Source organism: Pogona vitticeps, chromosome 7, assembly GCF_051106095.1.
Source record: "Pogona vitticeps strain Pit_001003342236 chromosome 7, PviZW2.1, whole genome shotgun sequence".
Taxonomy (NCBI): domain Eukaryota; kingdom Metazoa; phylum Chordata; class Lepidosauria; order Squamata; family Agamidae; genus Pogona; species Pogona vitticeps.
The window spans coordinates 27,526,076-27,542,667 of NC_135789.1; the positions used below are offsets into that span (position 1 = coordinate 27,526,076).

Genomic DNA, 16,592 nt, shown 5'->3' on the forward strand with positions numbered 1-16,592 from the left:
GAGGCAGAAAAGCAGCCTTTCCACTTGTGATGTCAGAGGCAGATGTACCGAAATCTCACTGATTTACTTGCTCTCGTTAAGACAGGGCCCCCGGACATCCGTTAACCCCACCAGAAGGAGAGGGGCTTTCTCTGATTTTGGTTGTGAGCTCTGCCATTTGGGCCAAACCTCTGTGGTCAGAACAGATACTCTCCCCTTTGAGAAGCAAAGCACGCACAATGCACAGAAGAACCAGCTGATTGCTCAAAAACATGGGAACAACCCATTCAGTGCTTCCGATTTTTTTTGTTTTTTGTTTCAAGGGAGTAGCAGATGTTATTTAACTGTACGATTTATGTACAATTATGTACAATCACGTATACAAAAATCATTCTGGTAAAATGTAAAAACATTTGTCATGACTAGCAGGAAATATTTCACAAGCAAGAGGGGTTTTTTTTTGCAATTTTTTGCTGTCATACGCAAGCGCATTCATATTTTCAGCCTTAATCGTTTAAATAAGTAAACTGTATTCTACTATGAGGTCAGAACTGAAATTATGATTAATGAGCTAATAGTGAATATGAGCCAACACTGCCATGTGGCTGCAAAAAAGGCAAATGCCATTTTAGGATGCATTAAGAGAAGTCTAGTCTCCAAATCCCATGAGGTACCAGTTCCACTCAATTCAGCACTAGTTAGGCCTCATCTGGAGAAGCCAGATTTTGGTTTGTTTATTCATTCATTCAACTTCTACATTGCATTTTCCCCCCTTGGAAAGCAAACAACACACTCACAGGAGGCCCAGAAATCTTGGCTGATGGGTTTGAAGGATGCGTGCAACCCATCCGAGACGTTGAACATCCATGCAAGGAGGCAACCGCTGCTGCGATTTTTGTGCAATTGGGAAAGGGCGTGTAATGTGAGCAGAAAATGTTCTTGTGAATGTGAGAGTCCTCGAGAGTGTGAATAACATGCAGAAAAACCTCAGAGGTGGCACACTTGTTCCTGAGGGACAGAACAAAGAAATGTTGGCCAACCTCTCTGAAGGTGGGGCAGACGACCCCCCCAAAGAATCCTTCCTTCCCTATCTTGGCATTCAAAATGGAATCATAAGGGAATAAATAACCGTTTGCTAGCCTTTCAACCTCCGCCATCCCCCCCCCAGACAGGGCAGCTTCCCTTATTTGAGAGTTGGCGCTTGCTTAGAATCAACCACGGCTCATTTCTGCCAGACGTCTATTCAGCCAGATGAGCTTCGCCTGGCACGCTCCCCCGCAGAGGTTGCGCCAGGCTTCGTCCGTACAAATTAGCATTTTTATAGCCCAGTTTGAGCGGTGCTCGTGTGCCGTGGCGTCGGAGGCCTGGGCTCTCTGCCGGGGGAGAGTCTTCAGACGCACCGCCGTGGCGCTGGAGAAGGCGAGGATAAACCCCTTACAGAACTAAATGCGGCAACGGCTAATCTTGGCAGAGCCGCCCGGGCCCGACCAGACAAAAAAAAAAGACGTTTGGCAGCCTTTGATTTGAACCGCCTGGAGCAAAACCCAGACACGCACGCACAAAAGAAAAAAAACCACATTTCCGCACCCTCTGTTTCTAAAAAGAGCATTTTTAAGAGAAGTTCTGGAAGAAACAGTGCCACGAAAAAGGGCTCTTGGATTTCTGGAGTGCATTAAAAAAAAAAAACACTTTTCCCTGAGGTTGAAAAAGTTACTTATTTTGATGGGGCCTGCCACACCGTGTATAGGATTCTGGGTGTGATGGTCTACAAAAGGAATTTTTTCATACCCTACTTCTGACCCTGGGTGCAACTCTCCTCACTCATAGTCATGGAGGGCCCTAACCTTCAGAAATTTGTCTGGCCTCCTTTTAGAGCTGTTCCCATGGGCAGCCCTCGCTGCCTCTTGTGGCACTGAGTTCCACAGTTTAACTCTCTAAATGGAATTTCACCAGGAGAATCTGTATTCCCGCAGCGCCACCTGGTAAGAGGGGTCAGAGGCCCAGAAGGAGGCCGTTTCTGGCATGCTGATTGTGCCCAAACATAGGGAAGAAACACAACTCTGCCTGTGAGGATCCCTGCACAAAAAGATTTGGTTTTACACACTCTTGCGTCATATTCCATTGGCAAAGTTGTTGGTTCCACACTACCAGAAACTATCTAACAGCAAAATAGAATCGGAATTATTGTTGCTCAACGGGCATCGACGTGCGGATGTCCAAAGGAAAAAAAGATAAGTTCTCAAGAAAAGGCCCCGTCTCTGCATCTCTTGGCGGTTGTAAGCAAAGGTTGGCGCTCCGGCAGAGGCTTTAACTATGGATGTCTGCGTTGGGGAAGGGTGGAGCTAGATGACCCCCAGGGTCCCTTCCGGCTGTCAAAATCTGTGCCTCCATAAAGGCCTTAGCTCATGATGCCCACCAAGAAGCTGGCGTGGGCCAGCCGGTTGGTGCCTTAGAAGCAAATTCCAGAGCATTAAAATGTTCAGCCCAAGCCACTTAACAAGCTGGTTGCTCTTTTTCGGCGGCCAGTCGCGAGTTCTCAGACTCTTCCCTCAACCTGCCCTGGCCTTTCCGAGTCTTCTCTCACCTTTACGCCTGGCCGCTCAGAAAATTAACGAGACCTGACAGATCGCATCTCCTCCCCGCAGAACAGCAGCCGGCTTGTCTGCCTAGCTAGCGGAAAGGCTCCGTCTGTGGGCCTCCCTTCTGGAGACGCTCCTCCCCGGTGCTTTTCGAGTTCAGAACGCTGCAAGTATAATCTAACAAGGCGCCCTTTAATTCTCTTATGCAAGCACCGAGACTCGCCCCAAAGAGCATGGGCTGTTTAGCTCCCACCTTGAGACTAATCGGATGTGGCAGTCAGGGCTCCTGGCGTCAAAGAGACCATTCCTCCCCCCCCCCCCCCCCGTCGATATGGCTCTTGGATAGAAGTTGTTTTGTAGGTGAAGAAATCTCAGTGAAATCCTCGTTCAGTTGGGATATTTCAAGATCTCCAAGATTCCTCTCCTCCAGCATGAGAGTGATACGCGGAGATCTCCCCCTGGTCCAGGAGGTCTCTCCAATTTGTGCAAGACGGCTCCGTGCAAAAATGGGTGTATTTCCTCTTTGAGAAGCAAAGAACATAAACTCAGGCAGAAGGAGGTGTGCATAAAAAGATTCAGAGAACCCAAAACGCTGGATGAGGTTGGCCTTCGGTCTGATCCAAGAGGACTCTTGTTGTGTTATGAAATCTCCAGCCTTCAGGTCAACAGCAGAGTGTGTTGGAATAGTGAAGCCGCCTCCCACGGGCATCTGTAATCCTGCTGTGCTCGATCCTGTTGATCTCCGTCGATGCTCTCACGTCTACCATGTTTACTCCTTTGTTTACAACAAGCAGGAATGTTGGCGCATAAATTCTGTGTGCATAAATCATAAGTCCATTGCAGGAGGGCCGTGATGGTCAGTGACAGCATCGGTTAGGCCTGAGCACCCTGTTTCCATGAAAATAAGACAGGGTCTTCTATTAATTTTTGCTCCAGAAAAAAAAAAGGCATTAGGACTTATTTTTGGGGGATTTATTATTTTTTTAATGCACAACCGTCTACATTTATTCAAATACAGTCCTATCCTCTTCTTCTGGTTGCTGCTCAAGGGTGGAGGGCGGGGGGTTCACTTCACTAGGGCTTATTTTCGGGGTAGGGCTTATATGACGAGCATCCTGAAAAATCATCCTAAGGCTTATTTTCAGGTTAGGTCTTATTTTCGGGGAAACCGGGTACTGAAATGCAACAGATGACACCGGGATGAGAAAATGGAGGCGCCCCAGATGTGATCGGATGTTTGTAATGCGCTCTTTTTTCTTTCTATTGCCTTCTCGCCTTCTGTTATTGGATTATTTCATATTAAATGTTACTAAGGAGATTAGCTGTATATAAGTATTTGTGTGTGTGTGTGAGAGAGAGAGAGAGAGAGAGAGAAGGAGGGAGGGAGAGCATTCTTATTTAGAGACAGCCTGTTCCTGTTGTGTGTTGAAATAAAAATGGCAGATAAATATTACATATATTAAAAATTAGCATGGCGGGGAGCGGATGTTTTCCCATTTTCTCGGCAGGGCATCTTTCCAGTACGTACTCTGACAGGCCTGCTACACACCTGAAGGAAAATCTATCTCGATTTCCCGGCAGATACAAAGCGCTCCAGATGGAGATGAATAATTTCTCGGTGTCCTTAATTTAGATACATGCAAAACACAATAAACCGGAACCTGGTGTTTTTCCTCTTTTTTTTTATTTCTTTGCCTCTGATTGCCCTCGCACGTCTTTTCAACGGTACTCACAAGGGTCCTGATAAAAGCCCGAAATCATTTCGAATCTTTTTTTCTCCCCCCCCCCTTCGAAAAGCATGCTGTGCTTCTCTATGCCGCCTATTTGTCTGAAATATTTATATAGCCTTTCTTTTTGGCTGAGCTCTTAAGGTAGCCTTTTGAATGGGCGAGGCATTAATTAAAGCAATCCGTGAGTAACAAAGATGAAATTTATACACTAATTATAGCCGCAGCAAAGTCTGCGCTAAACTTTAAGAAGCTCAGCGGGATAAAACTAGCTTCCCGAGGCACCTAAACTTCACAGAGTTTGGTGCTGTGTTTGTGTGGCTTCTGGGAAAGTCCTCTTTATATGGGATGCCACCCCATATAAAGCCCTGCCTCTATGGGTCACCTGCTGAACATCTGGCTGCGGAGCCCGAGGTTGGTTGGGAGTTCGATTCCCCGCTGCGCCTCCTTGACAGGGGCTGGACTGGATGATCGCTGGGGTCCCTTCCAGCTTGGACGTTCTAAGATTCTCCTAGAATTAAAAGTAATACAGTGGTGCCTCGCTTGACGAGGATAATCCATTCCAGCGAAATCACTGTAGAGCGAATTCATTGTGTAGCGAGGGGAAAAAAACCATTGAAACGCATTGAAAACCGGTTCAATGCGTTCCAATGGGCGAAATACCTCAGCATCCAGAGAAGATTCTCTATAGGGCGGCCAATTTCTGATTCCTCTTAAGCGAAAAATCCATTCTAAAAACAGCGGGGAGACATTTTGCACAGCGGGCGGCCATTTTGATACCCAACGATCAGCTGTTTTTAGATCGTTGTAATGTGAAGAATCGGTTCCCGAAGCAAGGAACCGATCATCGTCAAACGAAAAGTGCCCTTTGAAACATTGTTTTGCGATCGCAATAGGTAATCGTAAAGCGGGGCACCACTGTAAATGTAATTTCAGACACGGATGAACCTCTAGAGAAGATGCCATTTTGAACTCTCTCTGAGCCTTCATCCCTGGAAAAATGGTCACATTCAGATGTGTTTTCAAAGGCTGTGCTTGGTGTTTCAACACCAAGTCACCAACAGCGCTTGCCATTTTTGCACGTGCGCATGTGTGTGTTTGTGCAGAAGGGGAGATGATGATGTGACACCCTTCAGTCCCTGGAGATGGTATTTGGGAGACCCGGGTTCCCTTTTCTCTCTCTCCTTAGCGTTATATTTCAGGGAGTGTTTTCTCGCGCTCTCTCCCAAAAGGAAGGCCCTGGGTCTCGTGTGAAATTTTAAGCCCGGCCAGCTCAAACCATTTGCTCTCCTCTCTAAGAAGCTGGGCGGCTGACATGCTGAAGGCTTTCTTCCCTGGTCAGTCGGAATGTTAACAAACATCACACTTGCTCAGTCCAAAATACTGTACTAGAGGTGTTTGCTTTCATTAAAATACATTACTAGAGAGCAGCGCTCTGGGTCACTGTTCGGAGAAGGCTGATGATCATCTGAATGTAGAAACAGATTAAGCCTTTTAAGCGGAGCATGGAGAAGAAAGTAAGATAGAAATGATAATTATGTGCCGTCAAGTTGCATCCGATTTGCAGTGAGCCATCCCAGGTTTTCTTAGAGGTTTAGTGTGTCTGGTGGAGCTAAAGGTTGGGAGTTCGATTCCCCACTGTACCTCCTGGGAGAAAAGCCAGCCTCAGTGGCTTCGGGCATCTATGAAGGCTTCCTTGAAGGTCTCTAAGCTCCTCATGCCCCTGGCTGGAAAAAATTTATATTTTAAGGACGAAAAGAGGTTGTTAGCTGCTTTCCAAGGCCTCTTGGATCCATCTTTTTGCTGTAAGGTCTAGAAATGGTAACTAGAGTTGGCCTATTCAATCCATGGGGATTTGAGGAGTCAACCTTTACACGAGTTCCAGTGATTCAGTCGGCCTGCCCTTGTTGCAAGTTAGAACCGGGTTTTGGCCAAGGCGTCGGAGCTTCTGGGGTTCCCTCCCAAACTCAACAAAACAAGGAAGTAGAATTCCAGAAGCTGGAAGTCTCTTCCTCAATATCTCAGATGCTGGGGAAAAGTGGAAGGCAGCAGGAAAAGAGGACGACCCAATACGAGCTGGGTTGACTCCCTAAAGGAAACCACAGGCTTGAGTTTACAAGAGGACTGTTGAGGAGAGGATGTTCTGGAGATCAGACCCATCAGTTGGAGGCCACTTGACCGCGCATAACAACGAACGATTGGCGAGTCCTGGTGGTGGAAATGATCCTTCAAGCTTTCTGTGGTTGCCCTTTCTCCCAACTGTTGGGTTTGGTGGTTCGGAGACAACCCTCTTTTCCTTTCCACCTTCTCCTAAAAACCTGACATGCGCACAGCAGACTCTGAACCCTCGGAGAGCAGAGCGACGAAGCAACATTGCGAAGTCCTTTGGCTCCAGGATGATATTTTTGGGATAAAACTGGCACCTCTCCCTCCCTCTCTCTTTCCCCGAATTTCATCCCCCACTAATTTTTGTTACGCCTTCCCAAGGATGAATGCAAGCCATCTGTTGCCATAGCAATGACAACCCCGCCATGGCCCCCGGGAGCACATAAATACTTCAAGCGCGCCTGACGGCTGTCATCAACCACGTCGTCAGGTTTCTACACCCGCTTTGTGGTGAACGTCCCTGTCGGCTTGGGAGTCTCTTCCCGATCTTTGATGGGGGTTTTGAACCCTCTGGAAACGCTGACGGCTGGGGAGCCATCTTGCCTCCCCAAACGACATGATTTCCCCCTCCTGGCGCCCAGAAGGTCTTGGGTCTTCGACCGGCCCTACCGTTGGTTGAAAGGAGGCATCTGCTTCAGGCATTGCCTTCTGGGTGTGTTTTCATTTTTATTGTTCAAGCAACAGAAGGAATGGGGGGGGGGTTTCCGACTTGACGTGCCCAAATAAACATGGTTGGCCTTGAGCGTCGCTCATCTTGACATGGGTAAGAGCATCGCCACCATTTGCTGCTTGGCCTCAGACGGCACCATCTCTTGGGACGGCCTGTAGATGCTCTTCAGGTGGAGTTCCACGGAGGACCCAGGGTGGTTGTATTATTTATGGAGGGGGGAGGTGAATTGTCTCCGGGTTTTTAGTCCAAACTGTACGAGAGTTCCTCAAGGTGCTGAATCCAACTCCCCAAAATGTTCAACTCCATAGATAGCTCTTTTAAAGTTCAAACGAAAACCCGGAGAGGATCTGTCGCCTCCCATGAGATCAGAATCACAAATGGCCATTGAGCAAGGCAGTCAATGCATATCTTCCCAACTGGACCTGCGTGGTCCTTTGCTTGTTCCTTTTTCATGGAGTTTCCACAAATTAGCTGGCTGGATAGCTCCTGGCTTACGTATCTGGCTACAGAGCCAAAGGTTGGGAGCTTGGTTTCCTTCCTGTGAGTAGAGCCAGCCTGTGTAGCCTTGGGCAAGCTGCATGGTAGTTGAAGAACGGAATGGTCAACCACTTCTGACTGCCATACATCAGAATTGACTTGATGGCATCTGGTTATTGTTATTATTTCCATAAATTAGGCAAAATGTTATTTGCACCAACCTTTCATCTTCTCCCTTTGCGAAGCAACACACGTGCACAGCAAGAATAGAATTACTGACTGATTGACTAAAAAGACACAAGCAACCCATGGGATGTTTCTAATATTTAAAGTCTATGTGACGAGGCAACAGTTTCTTGGGAATTTTTCGAAGTTGTGCAGTTTGTGCAGAAGTTCATTCTTGGAGATGCAACAGTTGGCACTGATATTGAGCAAAAATCATCTCACTGAGGTTAATGATTTAATTAGGACTTTTAGGCCATTGATGGAGTTGGTTGCTCATGCTTGATGATGCCACCATACTTCCTTTGAACCGTCAGGTTTTTCTATGGGGTTGAAACTTAAGAAGTGGCAGGCCTGGTTAGTAATCGGAGGGGAGACCCAGATCTCCCGGTGGGTCTCGGACAGGATCCTGCATCCGCCCTTAGAGAGCTGTTACACCCCGTCAGAGTTGACAAGAAGAGCCAAGGATCTAAGTCAACGGAAAAGCAACTTCCTGGATTCTTACCCAGTGACAGAGAACAGTTACTTTTGGTAGACCAGGATTCGCAGCTGTGTCTTTTTTTTTTTATTGACCAACTTATTTTTATTTTTATTTTGGTTTGCATCCAGAAGTTGGTGGGGCAGTCATTACTTTCCGTGACGATGTCTTCCCAAACTCCCACCCCCCTCACCCGCTTCCATACTTTCTCTGGCTAATTTTTGGTTGATTATTGCTTATATATGCAATTAGGATAATTGTGTCTGATTATGCAAATTAAGATCATTGTCTAATTAGGGCGCGGAATGATAAAGTAGCATGATTTTCGGATGCGCTCGCTCACTTGCTCACTCGCTCTCCCTTTCTCGCTGTCGCTCGTATAAACCAGCTGCACCCTTACAGAAAACAGCTGGTTATTGGGTCCACCGTTGATTTTCCAGGGAGCAGGTTTGAAGGGCCCCACAAATAGATTTTCAAATGCCAAGCTTGTCCTCAGAGCTATAGAAATGGATTGGGTTGATGGAGGCATGCTTTAGTTTTTTTTAGCACCACTAATAGGAACTGTAAGAATGTAGTTATGTGCTGGAAGGCCACTGCATTTGGGCCCCGATCCACCTCCCAGCAGTGGTATCCAACACCCTGTGCAAAGGTTGATCCCTAAGCAAATTGACAGTGGATTATTTGATAATATGAGTGGGCGGAGCCAGAGGCAATAGTAGGCAGATGCATGCAGCTGTAGGCGGAGTGGTTGGTGGAGCCATAGATAGCAGGAGGCGGAGCTGAAGCCAACGGTAGGAGGAGCTGCTAATGGTGGGAGGCGGAGCTGAAACCAACCATAGGACGTGATGCATACAGCAGGAGGTGAAGCTGAAGCCAATGGTAGGAGGAGCTACAGAAAGAGCAGGAGGCGGAGTTGAAGCCAACGGTAGGAGGAGCTACAGACGGTGGGAGGCGGAGCTGAAACCAATGGTAGGAGGCAATGCAAACCGCAGAAAGGCTCTCAAAGCGGTTTATGTATCTTTCAGACTTGAGAGGAGACCGCCACTGCCCTCCAGCTTACAATCTAAAAAGACGCGACACAAAAGGAAAGGGGATGAGGAGGGAAGAGGAAAAAAAGAGGAAAAACGTGGGCATAATGTCAACATTCATGTCTGCTGAGCATTCATTGCAGGTTATTCATTGCAGGTTCAGGACAAGTTTTTGATCTGTTGGTCATCTATTGTCAGGCTGTTGAATGTGTTTTTTTCCCATGCATCTTTTTTAAAAACGGTCTTGTTGAATCTTGTATTGCACATCGGTGAAGAATAGGCGACCCCATAGAAAAGGAATGCAGTGTCTGGAAGGTAGAGGAGAGGCTTCAGGAGAGACTTTCATCTAAAAGTTATTATTATTATTTTTCCAGACCACAACTCCCTGCCTCTCTCTCTGCCGTCCGAGCCCTCTTGGCTGGCTGGTTTCCTCGTGCCTCGTGGGCATCTTTTCTTTTTCCACCAGGCTACGGGGCCCCTGTGTGTCTGTTTAAAGCTCCAGCCATTCAACATGACCCCTCCGAAAAAAATAAATCAAAGGAAAATTAGACAATAAATAACTGGAGGGCGGTTTTAGCACCGGGGGTTTCTCTCCCCCCCCCCCATGCTCTGCAGAGACAAAGAGTAAACAATTACGGAGAAGAATCTCAAAGGGGAAGTAAATTTTTATGAGAAACAACTTCATTTCCTCCTGGCAGGGCTCCGGTGAAATAAGAGACCAGTTTAGGGCCAACTCACTGTTCCTGAGAAAGGAAGCGGGGTTGCGTTTTTCGTCCTGCTCTGCTTTGATCTCCGAAAAGACAATGAACTATCTTATACAAACACACAAATGTGTGAAGCGGATTTTTTCCATTTAAACCATCGTCAAGCGATTTCCTCATTAAGCGAGGCAATCGCTAACTGTATATAAAAGGATGTGTGTGTGTGTGTGTGTGTGTGTGTGTGTGTGTATAAAACACACAATATGCACATATGCAGATAGAGCAGGAGATAGATATATACAGAAAGGGTGGCCCAAGAAAGAGGGGTATGCCATAGCCTCCTTCACTGGCCTGGCTAGGAGAACAGAGAGATGATTATCATCATCCTCAAACGGACTCATGTAGGAGCTGCCCCCCACCAGCCACCCCAGTTGCATCCAGTAGGGTCCCATCCATCAGCCTTGCTGCCAGGGCAGGGGCTGGGGAAGAGGGGTGAATCCGCTCTGGGTTTCGTGGTGAACTTTAAACAGCACTTCGAAAGGTCGGAGGAAACCCAGAGCTGATTCGCTGATTTTATTTTTCCTAGCAAACTTTGGGCTCCTAGCTAGGATGAGGGATAAGAGCAAACAGGGATCCCGAACCCCACTGTGCCAAACCCCTCGGGCCCTCCTCCTGCTGCCATTTTGAAAAGGCGGTGGAGTTATTCGTAGTTTTATTCGCTTTACATACAGCAGTGAGTCCTGTGGGCTTTTGATCCATCTTGTCCACAAAGAGGTTAAAGAGACCTTTTGTGAATGGAATCAGGAAATTAGAAAACGCACATCAGTGGGTTTAATTCTCCAGGCCGGGAAACATCAACGGGCTGTTGTTATTATGTGCCGTCAAGCCAAAATAGGCCTCTCAAGCTAAATAAGGAGTGGTTTTACTCTTTCCCCACACCCCCAGTGAGTTCCCGTGGCTCAGCGGAGATTCGAACCCAGACCTTGAGAGTCCTAGTACTTCAGTCCGGCCTCTACTCTGTGCTGGGTAGCCTAGAACGCATTCCAGGCGATCACCACAACCTGTTCATTCAGTACCACTTGGATTTTGCTTTGCAAACCCGAGGCGATCCGTGAGACCGTGAACCGCACGGGCAAAGCCATGGCAGGCCTTTAAGGCACCGTTGAACGAAGGGGAGGGCGTGGAACGTGGACGAGGGCGTGATGGTATGCTCCATGCTCCAGAATGTGTCGGCGTCTTTCGGTTTCTGTCTAAAAATAAGTGAGGCCTGTTGCTTCCGATAAGAGAAGCAGAAGTCTCTTGTCGCCCGGGGACTGTCACCGAAAAAGACACGCCGCCCCTCGCTCTCCCGAGGATGAGATTTCTGTGATTTTGCCGCTGGTCTCAGTCAAGCCTTCTCAGCGGAAAAGTCATTGCAGTCGATGCCTTTTGGAGAAAAAACAAACAGACAGAAATCTTTGTGTCTATTTCATGTTTTTAGGTAACGATGCGTCTCTTTGTTCGGAAGAGGAACCGCGTTTCGCTGTTTCCCCGACAACACAAAGACACACCAGCCTGCGGGAGCTGCTCACCCTGAACGAAATGTGTCGGTCTCAAAAGCACCACAATACAGTGGTGCCTCGCTTAATGAGCACACCATATAACGACAAAATCGCATAGCGATTAGGTTTTTGCGATCGCAAATGCGATCGCATACCGATGGCCCCTATGGGCAAAAATCGCTTTGCGAAGATCGGTAAGCGTTTCGCTTACCGATCTTCGCAAAGCGATGCCGCGGATCAGCTGTGCGGCGGCTCCAAAATGGCCGCCGGAAGCCCCGAAATGGCCGCGCGCAGCGTTTTTGCGCCCTCCCCGAGGGCACGAAAATGGCTGCCAGCTATGGAACAACTTCACTGAACGGTGAGTTTTGGAGCCTATTGGAACACATTAAACTAAGTTTAATGCGTTCCAATGGCTTTCCCCGTTTCGTACAGCGATGTTTCGCCATAGCGACGGTTAATCCGGAACGGATTAACCTCACTATGCGAGGCACCACTGTACTTGGGGTGATGGCCTTGCCATTTGGATCCAGTCGCAGCCTTGATTTCAGTATTAAGTGATCTTTTTGATCCGCTTCCTTACTCAGGCGGTGGTCACACGGGCAATTTGAACCGATTTTTGTTCAAGACAGTTTTAAAAAATCAAGTTCCAGTCCCATGGTATTTAAACCGAATAGAAATCTGTTCGTTTCTGGTGATTTAAGCCGGTTTTGGCATTATGCTGCTGAAATTGCCTCATTTGGATCAGTTTCAGAAGGGAGGTACAGTAGGATCCCCATATCCACGGGAGAAGCCCCCCCCCATGGATGCTGAAAAACGTGGATTATAGCAAATGCTATTTTAATAGCACACACTATACATACCATGGCTTTTGTCTCCCTCTAGTGCCCAGTTCTGATAATCACATTGTGGATATTTCAGAGAACACTATACATAGTGTGATCTCTGCCTCCTTCTAGTGGCCGGTTCTGATAAAGTCATCTTTAGAAATAACATATTTCTAGAATTATTCTTTTAATATTTTGTATATTTTCAGATCGTGGATCAGTGAATCAGTAGACGCTGGTCCTGTGGATAACTAAATCCTGCAGTATTTTTTTTTAAAAAAACGTCTGCCAGCCAGTTGAAAACAAAGCAAAACTTTGCAGCCCATATAAATCAATTTCACCTTTGTGTCGTGTGAATGGGAAAACAGAAATCGATTTAAATGATGCTTAAGTGTGAGCTTTATTGCTGGTGGGACCACAACCTCAGTTTATGCGATATGTACAAGCTTGATAATTAACCCAGTGCTGGTTGCGTTCCTGGTCGACAACCAGCGTTGCATTAATGAGCAGAAATTTGCCACCATGCTTTATGAACTTCTCCATATGCATGGGACACTCTCCAATTAGGCTCTGAGCAAAAATGGTTTGGTAGACCGAATATTCCTTTTCCACCAGGATTTTGACGCAATTTCTTACAGACACATTGGGTGAATTAAGAGAAAAGACCTTTTTTAGTAGTGTCTCTCAAACTCTAGAACTGTTAAGGGAGGTAAAATTAGCACGCCAACTTTGATTGTTCCGATTCAAGCGATGACTTTGGAGGGCTGTCGTTTGCCACCTGTTTCTATCTTTATATTGCTGCATTGTGAATTCTGTCTTCAGTCCATTTGTTTATTGTTTTAAGTGAAGTTTTGTTTTTACTTGTATTAAGTAATCAAGCTAGTAGTTCAGTTTGGGGAGGTAGAATACCTAGTAAAAGTAAAAGTAGCCGCCTAGAGTGGTCGTATTGACCAGATAGGCGGGGTACAAATAGAATAAAATAAATAAATAAATAAATTTTCGCCCCAGTGGAGGGAAAGAGGGTTCTCAGTCCTATGCAGACTTCGAAGAGCTGCTCTTGACATTTTTTAAAAGTGTCCATTCCCCTCTCACCGGCCTGCTGTTTAACGTCAAAAAGGATCCTTTTAAAAAAGCGAGAAAGATAAAGGCATTGATTTTTCCAAAGAGAACATTTTTCATAGTAGTTTGTCAAAGAGAGGAGTGTTTATTCCTAAAACAGGGCTGTTAACTGCTAAAATAGGAAAGTTTAGATAAATTTGGAAGACATAGGGCGGCTATTTCAGATATTATACTGATGACTCGGCTTACTGGTTTCTTGTTGTGATCCATTCCAGAGATCCATGGGGCCAGAACCGCCATTTCAACCACCTCCTTCTGTCCCAGGAACCTACCTTTAAAGCATACAAAAAGCACAGAAACCGAGCATGGGAGATTCCTCATCTGATGCTGCGGGCGGAGGTACGAACTTCTGCGGCACGGACGCTCCGACGGAGCTTGCCGAAAGGGTAGCCACCATCAACGTCTCCGCGGAACCCAAAGCCAGCAGCCAAAATGGCCAGGGGACGGTTCAAGAAGAGGAAGAACTGAAGTCAACCAACGGCGCGGCTGTCAACCACCAAAGGAACGGCGTCAACGATGATTCGGAGACATCGGAAGAACTGGACGGGGCTCACGAGATGCACCCTCCCAAGCGGGCTCCCAAGAGGCCCATCCTGTCCGGCAGGAAGTATTCCCTTCAAGAAAAGCCGGCCGGACATTACTTGGCCTCTACGGATCCCTCGGGTTTTGGTCCTTATGCCACGGGGCCTTCCACGCACATCTCGCCACGTATCCTGAGAAGGCCCACGATAGAGTCCCACCGAGTCTCCATCTCAGATGCAGCGGTAGGTTTCTTAACTCTTTTGTTTTGAATGTCCGTCCCATTTTTAATCTGCAGGAAAAACTGGTGGCGGCCGGAATGTATTGTTAGTGTGTATGTACAGAGTTTCCACAAGATGCAGGCAGAGTCTTAGGATGATGGCTTTGGAAGGGGCCGGGAATGCTGTTGAGGCCAACCCCCCCTGCTTAAGGCAGAAATACAGATCAAAGTAGATTTGACAGACGGTGGTCCCATCTTCCCTCCAGGGTTGGAGCACTCGCCACCTCCCAAGATCATGAATTCCGTTGTCGTACTGCTCTAACAGTTGAGAAGTTTTTCCAGATATTCAACCCAAATCAGGCTTCCTGCAACATGAGCCCATGATCACACGTCCTGCACTCGGGGATGATCAAGAACAGATCCTGTCCCCCTCCTTTTTATAACTACCTTGCAAATATATTTGGAAAGAGCTGTCCTGTGCCCCCTCAAGAGATTTAAACCGATCCCTTCGATGCTTGATCCACAGACCAGCAGCTCCAAACGTTCAGATCAGTTTCGTTAAAGTAACCAGAAGGAACTCGAGTTGCTTTTGAGAAACCAAATCCTCAAACTCCATATTGAGGGGAGGTCTTTCTAGGCCAACCCAAAAAGATTTTTTTTTAAAGTACAGTGGTGCCTCACTTAACGAGCACACCGTATAACGACGAAATCGCATAGCGATTAGGAACGGATTAACCTCGCTATGCGAGGAACCACTGTACTCAAAAATGCACCAGATTCCGAGAATATTATCTTTCCACCAGAGGCCCTTAAAACATTCATGCATTTATCCAGGAGTGACACAGGAAAAACACGGTCAAAGAGGCTTGGATACAAAGGTGATTTGTAACAAGTCTGTGATATTTCTCCACCAAGGCCAAATATATACAGGAGGAGAACAGGACGATTTTGCAACAGCAGCTGGTTGTCATAATATTATTCATCCAGCTATTTAACATTTCCCATGGGAAGGAGAGCCCTCAGATTCTAACTGTTGCTAAGTTGTGAATTTTGGTTAAATTCTTCTAGCTGTGCAGCAGAAGGGCAGGGATTCACAGAGCAGAATTAGTTTCAAGTTCCTCACAGTGGACCACCCCTTTTTCTCATCCACTGGTCCGTGGAATGTCAATGACTCACTCAGGGACCTTTGAAGAAGAAAGGGTGACAGCAAACAGACAAAACATGGCCGCTTGCAGAAGCGGGCCTCAACAGATGCACTGACCGTTTCCAACAGATTAAACTAACTGTTACCCGTCTAAAGGGAGTGGGGAAAGGCTCAGAAGAAAGAGGCGGGCTGTCTTTGAATTCATAGGGAGGGAAGGAACGGTTGGCTAGTGGTTGATTGACAGTCACCCCGGCCTATAAAGTCCCTCCCAAGCCACACCTACTAGAGGCAGCATACGAGGTTGTAAAACCTCCGTCGCTAACTTGGGGTGGACAGCCCTTGAGAGTAGTGGATTTTCTGCTTCTGGGACCCTCCTAGGACCCTGCCGCCTGCCCCAAATGCCAGCCAAATCTAATCAAAACCAACCCAACCCAGCCATAGGTAGAAGTCCTGTTTCTAAAAAAACATGTAATTCTGAAACCTGTTTAAAAAGTGAACTGGGCTCTCCTGAAAAGAGATTGAAAGAGGTGATTTTATCCGGGGTTGGGTCTTTTTTTTTTTTAACAGGGGTGTAGTTTTCTAAAACAAGATGCATGCCATGCTGTGCTTTTGGAGAAATCTGCGCCCATTGGAGGCTTCTGGGGTGGAATTTCTCCATCATTTCCTCCCCGGGACCACTTCCGACACCAATATATTTCTTAGCGAGCTCCCTCATCGACACCTAGGTGCATGGGAACAGCTACGAAAAGCGACGTTTTTTCCTTTGGCTTTCTCTCTGCATGGCACCGTTCATCATCATTCATCACTGTCAACTCCTGGAGGCGTCGGATCCATCACGCCATGTTTGCAAATCATGACGCCAGTTAAGCTGCCGTCTTGGCAAAAAATGAAGATTAAATCGATCCGTGTTGTGCTTTCGCTGGCGTGCACCCGGAGAGGCTTTCTCGCTCCGGGAACCAAGATGGATGGGCGGACGGATCCTGTGCTCAAGAGCGGCATCCCTGTCAAAAGGAGAGGGGGCGGCTTTGGGTGGGTGGATGGGTGGAGGACTGGCATATTTTCCCAGAGGAAAAATGAAAGAGCCAGCTGCATTAGCTTAGAGATTCTAGAACCCAACATATGACCTGCTGTTTCAGAGTTTTAAGCCTCCTACTCAGAAATCTAGACGGGCAGTTGTAAGAATTTCAGAGAACGGTGC

At 47.1% G+C, this 16,592-nt stretch overlaps 1 protein-coding gene across 2 annotated transcripts in view; it reads left to right on the top strand.

The window, feature by feature from the left end:
- Positions 1-16,592, top strand: part of CAMKK1 (calcium/calmodulin dependent protein kinase kinase 1) — a 55,680-nt gene that overhangs the window by 11,232 nt on the left and 27,856 nt on the right. For both annotated transcript variants that reach the window (XM_072978462.2, XM_072978463.2), the window contains exon 2: positions 13,727-14,275. In XM_072978462.2, the coding sequence (XP_072834563.2) occupies positions 13,817-14,275 (459 nt within the window). In that variant the 5' untranslated portion in view covers positions 13,727-13,816. The remainder of the gene's footprint in view (positions 1-13,726; positions 14,276-16,592) is intronic.